Source organism: Lytechinus pictus, chromosome 2, assembly GCF_037042905.1.
Source record: "Lytechinus pictus isolate F3 Inbred chromosome 2, Lp3.0, whole genome shotgun sequence".
NCBI classification, from domain to species: domain Eukaryota; kingdom Metazoa; phylum Echinodermata; class Echinoidea; order Temnopleuroida; family Toxopneustidae; genus Lytechinus; species Lytechinus pictus.
In genome coordinates this window covers 891,595-913,293 of record NC_087246.1, presented here as the reverse complement: position 1 = coordinate 913,293, position 21,699 = coordinate 891,595, and the positions used below count along the sequence as shown (strand labels likewise).

Genomic DNA, 21,699 nt, shown 5'->3' with positions numbered 1-21,699 from the left:
TCCTATCAAAATTAAAACTAAACTTATGTTGAAGTCAAAATCACAAGAAAATTAATATTGGTATCAGTTACCCAGCTAGAAACTAAAGAAAAAGTTAGATGAGAGCCCTGAACCTGAAAGGCCATGAGGCAGAGCCAACTCCTTCACATTTTTCACAAGTGTAGACAAAGTTTCATCATCAGAATTGCAGTCTAGAGTTCTCAGAAGATGTTTCTAGTTTGGTTACTTCAACAGTTCAAAACCAGGGCACACAATTAAAATCCAGTCACTACCGATTCAACTGTCATGTCACCAAATCAGATCACATCTGCGGTGTTCAGGGAATTATCAATGACCCATCTGACAAGCGTGTCGGCTCCTGGATCTAACCTATGTATGTAAAATGAAATAATATACAAATCATCTGTTTGTTTTCAAAGTTTTTTGTCAATCAAATATCAAGTTTGTAGGATAGATAGCAGACTCAATATTTTAAATTGCCCTTACCAAACAAAAACCTGCCCAGTCAGTATGATGGTGCAAGAATATATTTATACACTCTATATACCACTGATAATTACAGCAAATATTTGAATAAGATGTTTCCAATTTATACAAAAGTTTCAGCTGAAAATATGATCACATGTCAAATTTTCAATGCTCTAGGGCAGTACACCAAGCATTTGTCAAAATGGGAATAATGCTCTTTTACAATTTAGAAATACATGTATATCTGCTAAATTATAACATATTTCAAAATTAATATTTTCTGGTTATTATAACTTTAAGTCAACGTAGTTTTATAACTTCATTGTTTACTAGATTTGCAATTTAAATTAATTTTGGTAGTGAGTGAAAATCAATGGATTACTTATACTGACAGGATGTTAAGTGAGTTTATAACACTATGAAAATTCTCACCTGGAATTGTATCTGGCCATCAGCATTGTTAAATAGCAAGTGTACCAGTTCCAGGACTTCTCTTGTTTGTTCTCTGAAACGTCGCTTATTGTATATACTGCATCTGAAAAAAAAAATGAAAATATCTTCATCATTATGATTATGATCAAATCCGAGGTGCAGTTATTTATGTAGATTCTTTCATTTTCTGTAAAACGTCATAGAAATAAGGGCGAGTAAGTGGCCACCAAACATGAAAGTATAAATCTCTATCTACATTAGATGTAGACTGAGATTTATTTAAAACATAAATCCCCAGTAATCCTCGTTTTAACTAAGGACTCGACTTATTTGCCCACATGGGTTGGCCACTAACTTTACCAAATTAATTCATAATCTCAGCATTCACACTGTTATTTATAGAGAGCCCCCCCCCCCCTTTCTCGGGGGGGGGGTATCTTTCCATTACATATGTTTGAAAGTACTTCTAGGAAATTAGATGAGTTCACTGCAGTAAAGCAGACAATAGAATCTATGTATTCATTTGAGATTTTTTTTGGTGAAAATTGGTTACAAATACTATTCATATGGGCACTTGTAAAGACAAGTTAGAACTTAACGAGTACGAGTTAACGCAAAATTATTCAATGGCAATGCAATTCTTGTAAATTAGACTAAATCTAGGCCTAAATTAATGCCCCTATAGATGATTATTTCACCAAATCCTCAGCCTTCATTAAATCTATTTTGTCTTGATTAATGTTATAAACCCTTATGGTTTGTCTAAACTTACATTCAAGTTCAATTGAGTGACAAAAAAAAGGACTCGCAATACTCTGTTCAATTTTTACTGACACGAAAATGAATATGTGGGGCAATGTATGTAGAGATTGGACGTTATTTTAAGGATTTTTCTGTCAGAGACGTTTAAAAAGGGTTGAAATCACTCGAGATGACTTTAAAGGCTGCATTAATGTATTTGCCAGCGTTACATCGTATAGCTGGCAAATGTTGTTTATACGGCAATAAGTGGAGAACACTAATTGTTCTCCGGCATGCGTGACGGAATTACGGAATTATTCAATTCCGTTGCGTCGAAGGTGTTTCATTTGAATATGAAAAGAGGGGATGCGAGATAAGGGTGTGGTGTTGTAGGGGAAGTCATTCTAGCTTTCCAAGGACCGCACACTAGCACGTTTTTTTAAAGAGGTTCCAGCTACATTACGTCTATCTTCGAACATGGATCCGGCAAAAATTTCTGAGCTTATTGATTCAAAATTGAGCCAGTCGCAAAATAAATTGCTAACAGACTTGGACGGTTTGATATCTAATAGGTTGAGCAATTTTCACCAGTCTATAAATGAAAATCAGAAAGCACTAAGTGATGCACAAGTTGCAAAGATAGAAGAAATGCACACCGAGAACTTTAAGTTTCAACGTAAAGGCAACGAAGAGCAGCATAAAGTGAATGTGAAAATTCATAGGAAACTGAAAGAGGCCGAGCATTGTCTCAACGAATCCAATGATACGTCGGGAGCTGTCGCAGGTGCGAAGGACAAAATAATCGAAGGTATAGACTTAGTTGAAAAAAGACAGAAATTGATAAAAATGGCGGACAGTTCGCCATTAGGGTGGAAGTTGGTTGCAGAATATGAGAGGAACACATTGGCCGAAAATTCAGAAGATGAAAAGCGCATGATGAAAGCAGAAACGAGAGCAGAGAGGAAGAGCAAGAAAGGAAAGAAAATAGCGCCGAGGCGTTTTCAACCTTATGGCGGGAGCAAGGCATCGTGGCGTCCCAACGTCAAGGAGCAGGAGATTTACACCACATCTATTCGTCATGGTGCTGGAGGATCTTCGGATGAGCGCAAGAAGCCGGGGCTTTGTTTTTCATGCGGGAAACCGGGACACTGGAGGAATGAGTGTCAAGCCAGGGCAAGCAGAGATCAGATAAGTGATTTTGTATTGATTCATGATGATATGGGAAAAGAATCAAAGCTCTCAGAGAATATGAGAGGAAAAGGATACAAAAATACTGATGATGAAATTGCAAGTTCTGGAAATAAGAAAGCTTCTCCTGTCGGGAGGCTGAAACAAAATAGGGATATATGGTCCAATTTTGGGGCTAGTAAAGAGATTTTGGATGTTGTCGAAAACGGATATAAACTACCGTTGCATACTTTGCCAGTTAGCAAAAAGCTTCATAATAACAGGTCGTCATTGATCCATTCAGATTTCGTTAAGGATGAAATTGATAAGTTATTAGAGAAAGGTTGTGTATCTGAAGTAGAATCAATACCCACAGTGGTAAATCCCTTGACAGTTTCTGATAAAAAAGGTAAACGCAGGCTTGTATTGGATTGTAGGCATATCAACCCGCATCTGTACAAGAATACGTTTAAGTATGAGGATGCATCAGTTGGTAAGGACATTTTCCATAAGGGGGACTATGTTTGTACTTTTGATTTGAAGTCAGCATACCATCACATAGAAATATTCGAAGGGCACAGGCAATATCTTGGTTTTGCTTGGGATTTTGAGGGTCAAACAAGATACTTTCAATTCAATGTATTACCCTTTGGAATTTCCACTGCCGGTTACATCTTTACAAAGGTGACCAGGGTTCCAATAACATACTGGAGATCACAGGGGAAAAGGGTGGTCATGTTTCTTGACGATGGTATCGCAGGATGCAGTAACATAGACGAAGCTAATGAGGTTAGCGAGACGATTAGGTCTGATTTGGGCAAGCTTGGTTTTGTTCTTGCTGAAGACAAGTGTGAATGGATGCCCCAAAATGAGGCGATTTGGTTGGGATTGTCTTGGAATTTCATAGATGGGGTGGTAAAAATTACAAAGGAAAGGATGTGTAAATGCAAACAATCTATCCAAAGTATTCTAGTGAAAGCAAATAGAGGGAAGAGATTAATCCCAGTGCGGGATTTAGCAGGAATTGCTGGGCAAATCATATCTATGCAGCCCGCTGTGGGTTCGATGGTTCAACTGAAGACAAGAGATGTTTTTAAGTTCATTAATAGTCGGGCATCGTGGAATGCGCCAGTATTACTGTCGGATGAAGCAGAAAAAGAGCTAATTTTTTGGTACAAGAACATGGATAGATTTAATGGCATACCCATTTCACAAATGAAGTCGTGTAATTTCAATATGTTTACTGATGCTTCGAGTACAGGTTATGGAGCGTTCATTTGTGAGGATTTAAACCTGGAAGTGGTTGGCTCTTGGAGAGAGTTTGAATCAAAATACAGTTCTTCATGGAGAGAGATGGAAGCTCTAAATAGAGCTCTGAAATCACTTGGACCATACCTGGAAGGGTATAATATTCGTTGTTATACGGATAATAGAAATGTCACAAGTATTGTGCAAAAAGGCAGTAAAAACAAACAATTGCAGGAGATAGCGATTGATATTCACCAGACATGCGAGGTTTACCATTTAGGTATAGACGTAGTATGGATTCCAAGGGAACGGAATAAGAAGGCAGATAGTCTTAGCAGAATATCAGACAGTGATGATTGGTGTATTAGTTCAACATTTTTTGATTTTTTAGATCGAAAATGGGGGCCACACACATTCGACAGGTTTGCTTGTGACTATAACACAAAGTGTGCAAAATTTAATTCAAGATGGGGTTGTCCAACATCAAAAGGGGTCGATGCATTTAAGCAGACGTGGAGTAATGATGTTAATTGGTGGGTACCCCCACCTCGATTGGCAGCGAGAGTTATCGATAAAGCGATACAGGAGAAGGCCGCAGGCACTCTAATCGTGCCGCAGTGGAAATCTGCACCTTATTGGCCAAAAATTTCACAAGGAGAGAAATTTAAGCCGTTTGTCAGGGAGTATTTCATATTTTCCTGTAATGAAGTAGAGAAGGGGAGAGGAAATAATGGTATTTTCGGTTTTCCGAAACATGGGTTCACAATGTTAGCTGTGAAATTTCAATTTTAGACATGTTTTTTGTTTTAACAGGTTTAGGTCTACGCAAGGCGGTTTCAGATGAAGTAGAGGCATCGGGAGCAGTTACCAGCAAGCTTCGGAAACTATCAGATAGCATGGCATCTCATCTGGTGCATTCGAGAAGTGATGGGACTGTTAACAAGTATTATTCAACATTTAAGAGATGGGAAACATTTATTACCACAGAGGGTGGCAGAGCGATCCCGGCTGAGCCTATTCATATAGCTTTATACCTGACGAGTTTGATCGACGGAGGAAAATCTCCAAGTGTCATTCAAGGTGCATTGTATGCCATTAAATGGTTTCATAATTTGAGAGGTTATCAAGACCCTACAGCTAATAATTTTGTAATAAATATTGTTGAAGCAGCTAAGAGGGAAAACGTTAAGAAAGTGTCTAAAAAGGACATTTTGTCGAATGAGCAGATTATTAATCTTTGCGACAAACATTCTGATACTCATGATGTTCTTGTTCTTCGTGATTTAGCATTCATTATTCTTTGCTTCAGTGGATTTTTTAGATTCGATGAGGCCAGATCTTTAAAATGCAGTGATATCAGTTTTTATGATGATCATATGTCCGTACACATTTCAAAGAGTAAGGCAGATCAGTACAGAAAAGGAGATGATGTTGTTATTTGTAAAGGGAAAACAAATGCTTGTCCTATTAGCATTGTTAAGAGGTATATGGAGTTTGCAGGGATAGATCCGAAATCAGATCATTTTTTATTTAAACCCGCATATGCAAATAAGGGAAGAAAGTTTCTGATACACAAGAATAAGCAAATGAGCTATACGAGAACACGTGAAACAGTTGTCGCTCGTAAGCGAGGTAAGCGGTGATTTAAACATTGGTCTCCATTCTTTGAGGGCAAGCGGAGCCACGGCAGCTGCCAGGGCAAAAGTAAATGACAGAGTATGGAAGAGGCATGGTAGATGGAAAGGGGAAAAAGCGAAGGATGGTTATGTGGAAGATAGTTTAGAGGACAGGCTCACTGTATCTCAAGTTTTAAATTTGTAATATGGTTTACTAGTGAAGTATACAGTATAAAACCAGTGACTGACGTAAAGTTATGTTTGAACAAACTATGTACAAGGATACGTGATTTTGTGTTAAATTAATTAAACGTTTCAAGATTATTTCAGGAACACACTATTGCCAGCGATATTTGCATAGGTCAAAAAGAGTGCATATTTCCTTCTATAAAAAAAAAAAAAAAAAAAGTTTGATTCTGATTCATTACAAGTCAGCAAAATCACAATGATGTAAATAAGATCGAGAAGATAGAGATTGGTTTTTTATATTTTTCATTTTCTATTTTATCTCGGATTGAGGTTTAGTCAAATGTTTTCCCCTTCTTTGTAGTATCCTATAGTAGCTCGGCAGGCTATATCCCAAAATAGTGTATATTTTGTTATTTTGTCAGAGTGACATTTGGGTGTGATGGTTGCTATGGGTGATATTATGTGGTAAACGATGTTAGGATGAACATGTATTTGCCAGCGTTACATCGTATAGCTGGCAAATGTTGTTTATACGGCAATAAGTGGTGAACACTAATTGTTCTCCGGCATGCGTGACGGAATTACGGAATTATTCAATTCCGTTGCGTCGAAGGTGTTTCATTTGAATATGAAAAGAGGGGATGCGAGATAAGGGTGTGGTGTTGTAGGGGAAGTCATTCTAGCTTTCCAAGGACCGCACACTAGCACGTTTTTTAATATGGAGTTCTTTTTATAGAGTGAATTAAAAAATGATAATTGGTAGGAGACGTTGTTACATCAAAGTTTAAGTTGCGGTGGCCATAGGGTTTTTTCAGAGTTTAGTGCTGATTCAGTTTTATCTCTGTTTTTTTAAACCCGGGCAAAATTAGGGTTAGGGCATAACAGTTTAATTAGTTATGACTTCACACGATTAATGTTAAGAGGTATAAAAACATTATATATGTATGATTCTCAGACAGATTTAGTTAGAAGTTGTTTTCATACTTTGAAAAATGAAAGTGTTGATAATTTATGTGAAATAAATGCCGTATCTACGTGCTAGTAGCTCGGCAGGCTATATCCCAAAATAGTGTATATTTTGTTATTTTGTCAGAGTGACATTTGGGTGTGATGGTTGCTATGGGTGATATTATGTGGTAAACGATGTTAGGATGAACCATTTATTTTGTATCCTACATTTACAAAAAAACTCACCATTTCATGGTCTTCGGCTGTTCCAAACTGTACATATATGCCTTCCGTCACTTCGTGAAAAAACTCTTGAGTGCAAAGCGTATTCGTTTATTTTCACGTATTGGCGGCTGCTTATCCGTCACTTCGTAAAAACAAGAAATCCTTTTACCTGGTATTTTCTTGAATGTCATGTCGTCATAGCAACGTAATTAGACATTTTTGTGATCTGAAACTTTTTGAGGTTCAAGATATAAGTCATAGATGTCCAAAAATGCAAAAAACTCAAAATTGAAAAAAATGCAATTTTTCCTCGTATCCGTCACTTCGTGAAAACAGGGACGACTTGTGTTTATGTGATTTGCAATCACCTAATAATCATTTGTAAATTTTGTGATTTATTTCAATTTATAATAAAAACAGAAAGAAAAAAAAGGGGAAAAAAGTGTGAGTATAGTAAAATAAAATGAAAAATCTCCTGCAATAGGCTAAAGTAGGTGCCTTGCACTTTTTTTTTCGTAAAAAGTATACTTCACTCAACACGAAATGCCATAAATTTTAAGTTTAAACCCTAAACCTGTCGTGTTTTGTCAAAAGCGCTCCAAATTTTTGTCATTCTTTAGGATAATTTTCTTTAGAAAATGTCTCTGTCGCTATATAATATTCCCAGATAAGGGCTAAACTTAAATAGTTTAGAGTAAGTAGTGCTGATCCATGTTTTTGGATGGCGAGAGGGGGCATAGACAATATAATGCAGAATTTTGCACGTGAAGCTCACCGAAAAGTTTACAGATTTATGTTTAATAGGGTTTTCATGTCAAGTCTGATGGTTTTATAGCGGTTTCAGATGTTCGTCAACCATATTTTTGCAATTGATTCTTAAATTTTTTCAATCTGTCAAAATTATTGTGCAGGGCAAATCGATATGTTTGCCGCATCCCCAATATTTTCATGGCGATCGCCCCCTACCCCATGATCACGATGATAGAAGCAAGATGTATATAAAATGATTTGACTCTACTCTCTACAATACTTTTATGTTACTAGTATACAGGGCAGTGATCATTGGGCTGTTTTTTGCAGCCTTTATGAATGTTGAATGAGTATCCCTGTCTATCCCATTCAGTAATAAATATTTAACGATGATGCAGATGTAGGCCTACATTTATTTGCATTGGAGGCGGAAGGCAAAAAATTTAGGGGGGGTCCACCTGAAATTTTGGGATGGACACAGGTAAAAAATTTGACAAGCAAAAAAAAAAAAAAAAAAAAAAAGGTTATCAACCAAAATTTTAGGGGGGGACCGTCCCCCTCACCTCAAATTTAGGGGGGGCAGGTCCCCCGTCCCCCCCCCCCCCGCTTCCGCCGCCTATATTTATTTGTAAAGACCATAAACTGTGCTCCAAATGCTAGGTTTCACTTCAAACATTTTTTCCCTGGTCACCACATTCCCTCGTATTATTTACAAGGGGTGTCATTGATATTAAAACCCTGCCCTGTTCTATTATACCCTCTACGTTCAAAGTCTTAAAAAACGCCTCGGGAGAGAGTTCACGGTTGGCTCATGATCAGCTTTTCTCAAATGACCTTTGTGATTTTCATTAGGATAAGCACAACGAACGTAGAGGGCAGCAACACACAAGCGTGTTGCTATAAGGAAGGTCAACTCGATACGCGCATGCAGCTGAGCTGCGCGCGTATTTTATTGTTCATGCCAACGAAATCAAATGCCGATCCAATACAACAACAAATTAGTAGCGATCAAAAAACGAATATGAAAGAATATGACTACAACAATATCAAAGATAACTTAAAAAATATGTTGAGGAATATACATACATATAAAAACATACTTTGATATTTAAAACTTTACAAATATAAGTTTCAGGAAACTAAAATCATTACCAAATCGGTGATTGTTGTTATCAGCGATTTCACCAGACGGCTGTATTAGGTGATTTGCGTCGAGACGATTTTGTGACCACTCGCAAAGCATTTCGGGATTGAATATAACCACCTTATTTTCTCTGAGGCTTCACGGGCCTAATCACTAGAGGCAGGCCATAGATATTCATTCGAGCCAACCCATTGCTATTTTTTAAATTTTGATATGGCTGATTAACAAAGTGTATGCATATGATTGTCCATCTAACACTGATTCTATTTTTGGTAATTATTGAACTTCCTTTTCCCAAATTGGGAAGAAATATCACCAACTTTGGACTATATTTTGACTGGCGGAAGGATTAGGGCTATTTTGCTGTTTGAGGTGATGAATCTGCTCCCCCCGACGGTGTCTTCAAACACGCCAATTTATTTTTAAAATGAGCCGGTCGAGGGACCCTTTTCTGGTCAGATATGGATTGCCAGATAAAAATCCTATCCACTGGTAGTAAACATTCGACCCCCGAATTTCACCCTTATTTTTTATGAATTTTTTAAAATGCCAATTTAACACACGAGTCTATGGGGAATGAGTTAGGCCTGTGATACCCTGAGCTCTTCGCTGAATCCATCATCAAAGTGCAGCTGCAGCGCAGCGCGCAGCCAATGCAATGCATCCGATGCATGGGTTGTTTTTTCGCCGTCCATGCCATGGTCTCGGACTCAGAGTTGAAATTTAGACCCGGATTTCGGGGATACAGCGCCTTTATTTCAGATTTATAGACTTAAAAGTCAAATGACATTTAAAATTTGAAATCTAACCTTGAACAATCATCGTTGATAAACATCAGCCCTGAAGCCATTACACTTCAAATCAGGCCAGGCAAATTAGACGTCATTGTCTAAGTTGCTAGATCTATGACGAGTCGCCTGAAGCCCCAGCGCATCATCAACGTCACTAGCTAGCTGCGCGACCGGCCCAGACTCGGCGCACCCAGGCCAGAAAAATGACCTCGATTATTACGGTGGTTGTCTATGCATTTATTAGTGGTGCAGCGAAATTCAGCAGAAGAAAATAAGAGATATGAGGTATCCTCGTCACAGGCTTGATATTCCAAAATGAGGAAAAATGTCAAAATCATGATTATTTAAGCTAAATATTTTCTTTAAAAATGTAAGTAATATTTTTAATATTCATACCCAGAATAACCGATCTAATAATTGTTCATTAAAAAATATTTGAAATTAACAAATAAAAAAAAATCAACTCGACAAATTTCCCAAAACCCCACCTTATTTTTTAAAGTGGTCACAAAATTCGAGCGGAGTTGACCTTCCTTAGAGCAACACGCTTGTGTGTTGCTGCCCTCTACGTTCGTTGGATAAGCACTATCATTTTCAAATGTAGATGTTGCGTAAGCTTTACCGGTAGAGTATTCAAATTCTAAGAACAAAAGGCATTGTAGTACATCAGGGGTAAAGTTGGGAAATCTGTTTTATTGTCTGCCTTTGGCACATTTGACTATTGTTTAGGCTATATTATATAACTCAAACGAAGATTCTTGCCATCTGATTGGTTGAAAGGTGTTCAATATTTGGTCCATTTTTTACTGCGTGCATTTTGTAATTTTCCATTGCACGGTGACCGTGCATTTTTTATTTTTCCATTGCACGGTACGCGCGCTAGCGCTCGCTCAGTATAATCCTTGTATGTCTACTTATTGTGTATGTGTGTGTGTGTGTTCGCGCGCATGAAGTTAGCGCAGATCAAACTGACTGTGCGCACTCGACTCAGATCCATGAAGCAATGCGCGTCACAAACATGAAAGCAAAGGGCTGATGAGCTGTCGATACATGGTGTTATCCACCGACTAGCAATTATCAGAGAAAAATTAGTTGCTGGAAATAGGCCAACCTAATCTTTATCTTGTTATTCCTTTTTTTACATTTTAAAAAACTTTGTAACTTATATGAGTTATATAAAACAAATAATGAATGCAAATATTTGTGCAATGGAAAGAATATTTACATTCGATGAAAGATTAAAAGTTCCATTCAACTCGGCTAACGCCTCGTTGAATGGAACTTTACATCTTTCATCTCATGAAAATATTCTTCCCATTGCACGCATACACATTCATTATTTGTATACTGTCAAATACCAGTGATTATGAAGGCTCTCCAATGACCTTTTTCTGCTCGTGCGCAGTTTACAACCGTGAACAGGCTTAAACCCATTTCCTGATAACCAGTCCTACCCCCCCCCCCCCTTAACGTTAAATGCCCTCATCTACATCTGTAACACCAATCAGGCCCTGATGCATATAGATGAAAAATTCTTAAGCATTTTGAAAATTTGATATTTTTTTTGCTCGGTCGCTACGCTCCCTCGCACGATATTTGATTTTTTTTTTGTAGGAGCGGGGGGACTAGCTGTTTGGTGTGCATAAGACTATCCACAATAGGCCATTTTCATTGTATTGAAAAAAAAACCAACGTCGAAAAAATTGTAAACCCCCAGAAGCACCCCCCCCCCCAAAAAAAAAAAAAAAAAAACCTAGAACCACGGTGGGATAGAGGGGCAAGAAAGAATATTAAAGGGACAGGAAAAACAAAGTAAGGACGTAAAGAGGAGAAAAACGGGAGGACAGAGGGGGGGGGGGGTGAAAAGGGAACATTTGAGAAAGAAGAGATCATCCCGAAATACTAATAAATGAGTGAGCAAGGGATATGAATTAAAATATGGCAAAATGGAAAGAGAAATTATAAGGGAAAGAAACTAAAATGCAAAAAGAAGGGGAAAAAGGGTAGGACGGAAAAAGGATAGGGAAAAAGCTGAGTCGGAAAATGAAGAAAAAGGAAAAGAAAAAAAGGACTATAGGAACACGGCCGGGCTGCCGAGGAAGGCGAGGATTGAAAAGAACTGGAAGAAAGAATGGGATGGCGTATAATATGTCACAATAATAAGGACAAAAATTACTGAACTTCGAGAGGTTGCTGGCGGGGTACCGTCCAGATCCTCTGAAGAAGCATTATGTCCCTAGCCGAGGGTTAGACATTATTATAAGCATATGCCCATATGACCCAACCAAAGGACCCAACCTTCAGTGGCACGAGTTATACGTTTACTGTGGCTAAATCTCCAAAGTTACCGAGGGCTCTTCCCGAGAACCCATGCAGTATAGGCCTAGGGGCTCTGCATCCGAGTGTAAACTTCAAAGAGCTCTATTATGGTCCCCTGTTCCTTTCTGCATCAAGCTTTAGGTTGATGCACTGGCGTGAAGAGGGGGGGGGGGGGTGAAAACAGGGGCCGCGAAAACGGGCCCACTTAGCCCCCTCCCCCCCCCCCCATTTTCAAAAGTGTCACGCGGTCCCTGGAAATTGAAGAATGCGAAGAAAGGAAATGAAAGGGGAAAGGTGAAACACGATATTCTATGTTATTTTGCTGAATAATGTCAAAATCTGTCACATAATTTCATTTTCAAAATGCAACATTTTTTCCCCACTCGCTTCGCACTCTCGCAACTTTATAGAATCTTTTCCCAAATTCACCCCCTCAAAATATTTGGATTGTACGCCACTCCGTCGAAGTAATGTGTTGTGTAAAGTCTATGTGCGTGGTTTATGTTAAAAAAAAGGCATAATAATATTAAGGCTTAAAATGGCTCGGGCCTCTGGGGCGGCCCCGAACCCCACCCGCATATAAATCACTGGCGTTAGGCTTACCTAATTATGGAAGGGTTTGGGGGCCGTGGCCCAAAAAAAAATTCTACGACCAAGAACAGAAAAGGAGAAAGGAAAAGGGTGTGAGATGTGAGATTTTCTGAATATCATGTCAAAATCATATACAAAGTTATATATTTTTTACTCATCACGCATAGAATTTAGTGCTAACGCTTGCGCAAAATCTCCCCCTTGGCCACCGACATCATTCTGTTACGCCCCTGGTGGGTGTTTCATAAAGCTGTTCCTGAGCTGTTCGTAAGGTTACGAACGACTTTACGCACGACTGGAACCTGTTCTTGGGTCATAACTCAATTACATAGGGATATCAGATAGCACAAGAAAGGATCACTAGTCGTGCGTAAAGTCATTCGTATCTTACGAACAGCTTTATGAAACACCCACCTGACGCTTACACCAGTTTACAACATAATTCTGACATGATCTTACGACATTTAGGTTTAAATCTTACCAGGGGAGGGTCCAAGATTTTCCAAGGGGGCACATTTTTAGGAGGAAAATTTTCCTTCACTTTAATGAGGGGGCACACCTATGTTTTAATGGCATTTTTACTTTACAAATTTTAATTTTGCTTCTCAAGGGGGGGGGGGGCACGGACCGGCTGTGCCCCCTGGATCCGCCAGTGAATTTTACATAATCTTAAGTAAATTAAACTGGGTGACACTACAAGAAAACAGAAGAGAAAATGTTGGTATCATGATCAAGATTATGACCGAATAGGCATACACTGTCAGGTCCATGGACTGAATCTGGTAATTATCAAGTGAATAAAGGTAACCGTTTCTGATTATTTATTTGAGTAATGTCTTACCTCATAGTATTCTATTATCTGTGTATAGTTTTAACCATGCATTTGTTGATTTTTTTTTCATTTGTGTATAAACTTAATCTAGTTTTATTTATTAATTTGTAAATATTATGATTATCTGTTCGATGTGATTTGTGTATGTAGATAAGTTCCCTTTATTAGTTCTGTATTTTTTTCATGGCACAGCCCCAATGGAAATCAGACTCCATCTTTTGAGGTTTCTATCTATCTGAAAAGGACAAGTCCTCCCCAACAAAAAGTTGATTTCAATAAAAACATAAAAATCCAACAAGCATAACACTAAAAATTTCATCAAAATCGGATGTAAAATAAGAAAGTAATTACATTTTAAAGTTTCGCTTAATTTCACAAAAAGTTATAATGCACATCTTGGTCGGTATGCAAATGAGGAGACTGATGACGTCATCCACTCACTATTTCTTTTGTATTTTATTATATTAAATATGAAATATTCGTCAAATTGCCGAATCTATAAAAATGAAACATGGTATAATGCTAAAAGAAATAATAATGAAAATAAAGAAGAAATACAGTAGTGAGTGAAGGACACAACCGTCTGTCATCACAATCGTCTCATTTGCTTGTCACTGTTTTGTAAAAAATAAGCGAAACTTGAAAATGTCATAACTTTCTTATTTTACATCAGACTTTGATGAAATTTTCAGTGTTATGCTATTTAGATTTTTCACTATAAATTAAAATCAATATTCTTCTGGAGTGGACTTGACCTTTAATCTGGCTTGTACCGAAATGGTGGGTGACTTCAACATCTGTGACGTCACGACGCGTTATATTTTTTTTGTTTTGAATAATATTTTATTTTCTTCCTCTTTCAAATCAATAAGTTTACAATCACAATTCATATAAATAAAGATTCTTTGTATGTATACAATCAATAAACAATCAAACAAATAAATATATCAATATCAATGAGATTACGAATATTTTTAAAATGATTACAAATGAAATTAAACTGCCAAATTTCTCTTCTATAACAATGTGAAAGCAGAGGGGAAAAACCCGTATCAATCGACAAAATAAAAAAAAACGTACTTTGTAAAAAATGATTTTTTCCCTGAATAGAATAGAAATAATCTCTTTTGCACATATTAATTGTACAAGAAATAAAAAAAGGATAAAAGATTATTTTAAAGGTTACTTAGAGGAAGGTTATCCTAAAAACGTCCCTACACACTCACCTTACCCCCATACCACCTCCCCCCTCATCTCTCTCCCCAGACACTCACACAAGCTCACTTCAACTCACCACCACTCACAGCTCCCCCCCCCCCCCCCTCTTCCCCGTCACAAAACTCACACATCCATCTACACACGTACACCCACACACAATGCATCCTGCTCTGGTACAACTATCTGTATTTGAACAAATAAACAAAACAGAAACAAAATGAAGCAACCAATACATCCATAGTATTAAGAAAGGTATGCATTGATTTGTTCCCATTTCCTTAAGTGCACCCCCAGCTTCCCCTTTTTAAACGCTATTTGATATTCCGTATCTCTATACTCTTTAACCAAATGTGTCACTTTCTGCATGTACGGTTGGCAATATTTCCTGTTTTCTTGAACTAAAAATGATATACTTAATTAAGATTATAGTACAGTTTATTAAAGCTACTCTTGTAGTATTTCCAGATATCCCCATGAAAATTGTTTTCCAAACGTCACTGCCAAGTTCATTCAGTTGAAATATTTTACTCATCTCTTCCCATAATCGCTTAACTTCAGGACAATAAAAAAATAAATGTTGGTAAGACTCAACTTCTTTTTTACAAAAGGAACAGAAATTATCTGTCTCAAAACCATATTTAAAAAGTTCCCTTTTTGTGTACACAGCCCCTTGTAATTGTTTGTATTGAAATTCTCTGTGTTTATTGCATATAGCATTGCACATTTCAGTCTCAAAAATACTTCTTTCAGTTCCCCCATTCCCAAATCATATTCGGATTGCCCATCTGTAACATGAAATACATAATTAATTTGAAAATTTTCAATGAAGTGGTCATATATTCGTCTAGATTTTATATCACATAGTTTCTGAACATGCCCATGTCATCAATTGAATTTCAAAGTTGTCTGTATCCATTTCCATAAAATCATTTTGTATCCACTTTTCTGTTATTACTGAAAATATCTTTTGAATTTTGAGCAAGTTTTCAGATGAAAATTTCAGATTATACCAGTATGAAACTGATCTTAATTTACCTCCAACTATTATATCCGAGACCTTAACTATACCTTTCTGAAATAATTCAATATAAAAAAAGGTCTTATTATTAAGGCATAGACGCTTGTTATTAAAAATAATGGAATTACTTTTCCCTCCAAAATGTCTACACTTATCCAATTCGTGCCATGCCTTCAGCATATCTATGTAAAATAATGGTATACCTTTCAAATTCATTCTACTCGTATCATAATCACACAGAAATATGATTCGACCACCTAAAGAGCTAAAAAATATTCGAAGGTTGCTTTCCAACCCGAACTTTTCCCTCCATCTAGCAAACGTTTAATCCACATTATTCGTTGGGTCTTAACAAAGACCTCAAAATTTGGAGCTCTCAGTCCTCCAACAGAATAGTCTTGATATAGAACCTTGCGTTTTATTCTATCTCTTCCTCCCCAAATAAAATTAAAAGAAATTCTTTCTATTTCCTTAAAAACGTCTTTTGGGACTGTCATCAGGGAAGAAACATAATTTAATTTTGAAAATGCATATATTTTCAAAAGTTTTATTTTACCATACATCGTAAGATCTCTCTGCTTCCACCAACCAATAAGTCTTTTAATTTTACTCAAGATTTCCTTATAGTTCAAGTCATCTTTGACTTTACAATCCCGTGCGAAATATACCCCTAAGATTTTAATATGTTATATAGGCAAACCCATGCACCCTTCGTCCAAAGCCCCCCCCCCCCCCGATTTTGCCGCTATAGGGGTGGTTTGAGATTTTTTTTTTTTAAATACGACATTGGGATTAGTTTCACCCGAGTTTTTAATTTATATTTAATCTTAAAACAATAATTTTAAAGAGATCGTCCAGATGATCAGTTTAATACCACTTGGTCTACTGCCACTCTATCAGTTGGTCTAATAACCAGTTCGTGAAAACAGTTCTAGGCACGTCTTCATGAATATTCAATGAGCAAACTGATGATGTCATATCCCCACTTGTTATTCTTGTATTCTATTATATGAAATTAGGTTTATTAAAATTCTTTCCTTTAAAAACCTAAAATATTGGAATAACAACTGATTAAGCAGGGCCCTGTGAACGAATTTTGGCTGGGGGTGCTGAAGAAGGCCTGAATTCAGGGGCGGATCCAGCTTTCGCCAATAAGGGGGGGGGGGGGGGCGAAAAAATTTCACCCATATTTTCCCCGATCGGCCGACTCAAAGATGATTTTTGTTTGTTTCTTCGTAAAAGTCACTTCTTTGCTTTATTCTTATAAAACATAGTAATCTCATATGCCATACTTAAATAGTGCGAGCGCGAAGCGCGAGCTAATTTTTTGGAATTTCATGTATCTTGTCCTGAAAATCTAACATTCTGGGCAATGTTTGGGATCTTGAACAAAATGCGTATATAACTCATCGAAAAGGGACTTGCTGAAGACTGTTTGTAGTTAGCCATAAAGCGATACATATTCAATAATCAAATAAAGCGAGCGCGAAGCGCGAGCTGAAAATATTTGACATTCCAACATAAAAAATGGAAATTCTAAGCATATTCTGTAATCATGGGCAGGATAGGCATATAACTAAACAATGCGAGCGCGAAGAGTAAACGGAAAAAAGAGATTTAGACCTAAAAATGGGTCACTCTATGAAAATAATTGGTAATTGGGTATCCTAAATCAATAATGTGAGCGCGCAGCGCGAGCAGAAAATTTTAGTCCGAACTGGATAATTGGATAAGCATGTTTTAAAGAAAGAAAAAGCTGTGTATCTTAATAAACATGTGTGCGTGTGTTTAAGAATTATACCTAGTATCTGGGCATTCTAAATATATTTTTTATCATGAAAATCAATAATGTGGTCGCGAAGCGCGAGCTGAAAATATTTGATATTCCTATCTGAAAAATGGTCAATTTAAGCACTAATTTAAGCACTGTGTAGGAAAATTGTGAAGTGGATATTATGGATCGTTCTTAATAAATGACGTGAGCGCGAAGCGCAAGCTGATACTTTTATTATTTTTATTTTGACCTAGAACCTGGACATTCTAAGGACATTTTGTCACGATATGAAAATGATGATTTTCTTCTTTTCCTTTTCCTAAGCGCGAGATATACGGACAATTCAATTATTAAGAATTCCTGAAAATTGTATTTTTTTTATTTATTAATCTAATAAGCCTAATGATAGCTCGAATTTTGTTGATATTAATTCCTGAAAACTGGATATTTTATGCACATTTGTAATTATGAATAGGATGCATGGGTTAATATATTTTAACAAATTAATGAGAGCGCAAATCTCGATGTCATGAAAAGGGGATTTTAAGTAGTTTGTTATAGAATTGCTTATTATTATATAGAGGAAATTATTGAGGTATACATTACTCACCAATAAAAATACGAGCGCGCAGCGCTAGCTGATAGGATAATGGGTACCTGAAAAATCAAATAACTCGAGCGCGCAGCGCGAGCTGTATATTTGTTGATACCGAGACAATAAAAAGGATATCTTACAGAAGACTTTTTGAAAATAAATTTATGAATCTGAAATATGTTTTGTATATTGACTTATTGACTCGCTGACGTCACAATGGATGAACAGGTGATTAATGATTAGCTGCGGGTATGAGCTGATTTTTCTCATTTTCTGCACTTTAACTGCAGATCCGATGTGTTATTTCATGAAGCTAAAAAGTGGAATTATTCCACGGACGATTAAAAAAAATTCTCTACAATTTCAAAATACTTTACTCTGCAGTGCTGCCAAGAATCACGAATATTACCCCGAGTTTGAATAAATGGTAGAGTGGTTTTGATTTTTTCTTCACATAGATACAAAGTATTCGGCGCATTTTTGGTGTTTTAAAAAGCACATTTGCTCTAATAAAAATGCTGATAGTTTAAAAACAAGCACATGAACCCCTATTTTTTAATGTTTGTACCTCTTAGGTATACCTTTCTTTACAACTCTGCAAATTTTGGTGAAAATGACATGGATTTTGAATAAAGTGCAGCATTTATTGTACGTTTGTAGTTTGTTACTGAAATTTCACATTTTTTAGATTTGGATTTTGTTATCTTTTACGCCATTTTTAAGAACTGGCAGTGCTGTTAAACTTAAATTTGCAAACAAATAGCACTATAAATAGATTCTCCATTCTAACGATACAATTATTAACTCTCTTGCGAAATTTGATGACTTTTTCATGTATTTTGACAGAGTAATAAAGGTTTAAACTCATTGTAGTAATCTTGGGCGGTCTAAAAATGCCAAATTCTTTTGAATGCGCAATTTGTAAGAACATCAATTTAGGTGAACTTTGAAGCTCTATAGCAAAAAATCAAGCACAAGGACCTATGTTAATTTTTGCATATTTCAAATATTAAGGTTCTAAAGTATCTATGTGCAAAGTTTGGTGAAAATGACATGGATTTCACTTTAACTGGGGAACGTCCTTAAGTGAATTAGATATTCATTACTGCAACTTATAGTTCATTATAAGGACGACATATCATTCACACATGTATGAAAAAATGACACAATTAGGATTTCATGTAATAACATAAGAAAAGGGAAAGTGGGGATATGACATCATCAGCCCATCTAAAGAATATTCATGACCACGTGCATAATTATAACTGATTCCACAATATATTGGTAAACTTTAAAATTCAATATCTTTGCTATTTATTATCAGATTTTGATGAAATTTCAGCATTTTGCTCTGTGAATTTTACTCTATTTATTTAGATAGAAATATTTTCAGCCCGGATCATCCCTTTAATCACTTCGTCTAATTGGAGCTAGCTAGTATACTAGTAGTACAGATTATAGGGGGGGGGGGGTGTATTGTGAAAGACGAATACCTGACATCATGAATTGGGCATTGTCATAATGCGAGATATATTGAGAGAAGGGCGTATATAGCCTATAGGGCTTACAGGGAATTAAAAATAAAAATCTTTGAAGTAGATGTTGCAATCATGGTATTTGGTGAGTTCGCCAGGTTACAATTCAATTCATTAAAAAAAAATTCAATCTGAAAAAGAAAATCATATTATATTTCCTTTAAATTTTTATGAGATTTTTTGGCACACGTATAAGAATATAAGGAACATTATCAACCGACAATTTTTTGGAATAAAAAGAAATTCATGTTGATTTTTTTTTGGCGCGCAGACATGGGGACCCCTTCATATAATTTCTATGAATATCGGATTGTGCACATGTATGCGGTTTCAGAATTTTGGGCTACTATCATGATCGATCTCACAGGCAGAATTTGCAGGGCAGGAGCGAGCGGGGGGCCCGGGGGCCGGGGGGGGGGGGTCTATAAGAAAATTATTAACCATGTGCGTTGTTTACCGTGTTTACACTTAATCGGCTTTTCAAATCGGCTCGCGGTTCTGAACCGCGAGCCGATGCAGCATCGGCTTTTTCATAGCGTGCAAACGCGAGTAACTTGCATCGGCTCGCGGTTCAGAACCGGCAATTTGCACCCGTTCAGAACCGCGAGCCGATGCAGAATCGGCTTTTTTACTACGTGTAAACAGAAAGCCGATTCTGCATCGGCAATTTGTGCTCATTTAATTTACTTTACCATTGTGACGTAATTGTAAGCGCACTGATCCAGCGTTGTCTTTATTATGACGTATAATGTTGGTGTGCGTATCATTTCAGGTTTTTGCATCGGCTCGCGGTTCTGAACCGCGAGCTGTAACAACGTGTAAACGCAAACCAAAAGCCGATTCTGCATCGGCTTTTGATAAATCGCAAACCAAAAGCCGATCAAGTGTAAACACGGTAGTTATTAGTTGCGCGCAAAGGTTGCGCGTACATGTGTGGTGCGTTCAAGTTGCGCGTTTAACGTGAGGCGCAAAAATTAACAAATCAATCCGAATAATTAAAAAAAAAATGCAAACCGTAGGCGTAGCTGTCTGAATTACAGGGTTAAGGTTACAGGGCAGCTTGCTTCTGATATTTTTTTAAAGGAAAACTGTCATTTGGGGCTTGCATCTTTACGGTATCGGATTTGGGTAGCTAGAAGACGAAACTGACATCTTTGCGAGCTGAATACTAATTTCTTCAGTTACAATGTCGCTCAGGTAAGAAGAGTTCAATGAAAGATTTAGGTCTAGGCCCTAATAACATTAAGTTACCGTTTATAGACGCTGACACTGATGATAAATCAAATGGCAAATGATGATAATGACGGCAAATAATGATGATGATGAAGAAAATACTGGTGGTGGCGATGACGATGATGAAGTTGATGATGAGGATGATTTTGGTGGCGGTGATGATGATGTTATATTGATGATGATGATGATGACGATGATGATGATGATAATTATAGGGACGATGATGATTGAAGGGATGATGATGATGATGATGATGGTGGTGGTGGTGATAATGAAGATGTTGACCTTGATGATGGTGGTGGTGATACTGATGATGAAGATGCTGCTGTTGATGATGATAATGATGAAGATGCTGGTGGTGGTGGTGGTGATGATGAAGATGTTGGTGGTGGTAATGATGATGATGATGGTGGTGGTGGTGATAATGATGATGAAGATGCTGCTGCTACTGATGATGATCAAGATTCTGGTGGTGGAGATGATGCTGGTGGTGGTGATGATGAAGATGATCGTGGTGGTGATGATGATGCTGGTGGTGGTGGTGGTGGTAGTGGTGGTGATAATGAAGATTGATAATGATGACGGTATTAGACGGTGATGATGAGGTTGATGATGACGACGATGTTGACCTTGATGATGATGCTGGTGGTGGTTATGATGAAGATGCTTCTAGTGGTAATGATGCTGGTAGTGGTGATGGTGATGATGATGGAGATGCTGGTGGTGGTGGTGGTGATGGTGGTGATGATGATGGTGGTGGTGATGATGATGGTGGTGGTGGTGGTGGCGCGGTGATGATAATGGTGGTGATGATGATGATGATGATGATGGTGGTGGTGATGATGATGGTGGTGGTGGTGGTGGC

General features: G+C 37.3%; 1 protein-coding gene and 1 pseudogene across 1 annotated transcript; both read left to right on the top strand.

The window, feature by feature from the left end:
• The first annotated feature begins 2,066 nt into the window (after nt 1–2,066).
• Nucleotides 2,067–2,927, top strand: LOC129264068 (uncharacterized; annotated as a pseudogene).
• A 1,117-nt stretch (nt 2,928–4,044) lies between these two features.
• On the top strand, nt 4,045–21,407 carry LOC129276711 (golgin subfamily A member 6-like protein 2). The gene is made up of 3 exons (XM_064095893.1): nt 4,045–4,252; nt 4,870–4,980; nt 21,214–21,407. Exons 1-3 carry the CDS (start codon nt 4,045–4,047, stop codon nt 21,405–21,407), a joined length of 513 nt encoding a protein of 170 aa, XP_063951963.1.
• The last annotated feature ends 292 nt before the right edge of the window (nt 21,408–21,699 follow it).

Coding starts and splice junctions, on each gene's coding strand:
- LOC129276711 (XM_064095893.1), top strand. CDS start 4,045: ATGTTTACTGATGCTTCGAGTACAGGTTATGGAGCGTTCATTTGTGAG. Junction 4,253..4,869: donor GGATAATAGAAATGTCACAA/GTATTGTGCAAA, acceptor TTGTTTTAACAG/GTTTAGGTCTACGCAAGGCG. Junction 4,981..21,213: donor TCATCTGGTGCATTCGAGAA/GTGATGGGACTG, acceptor GTGATGATGAAG/ATGTTGGTGGTGGTAATGAT.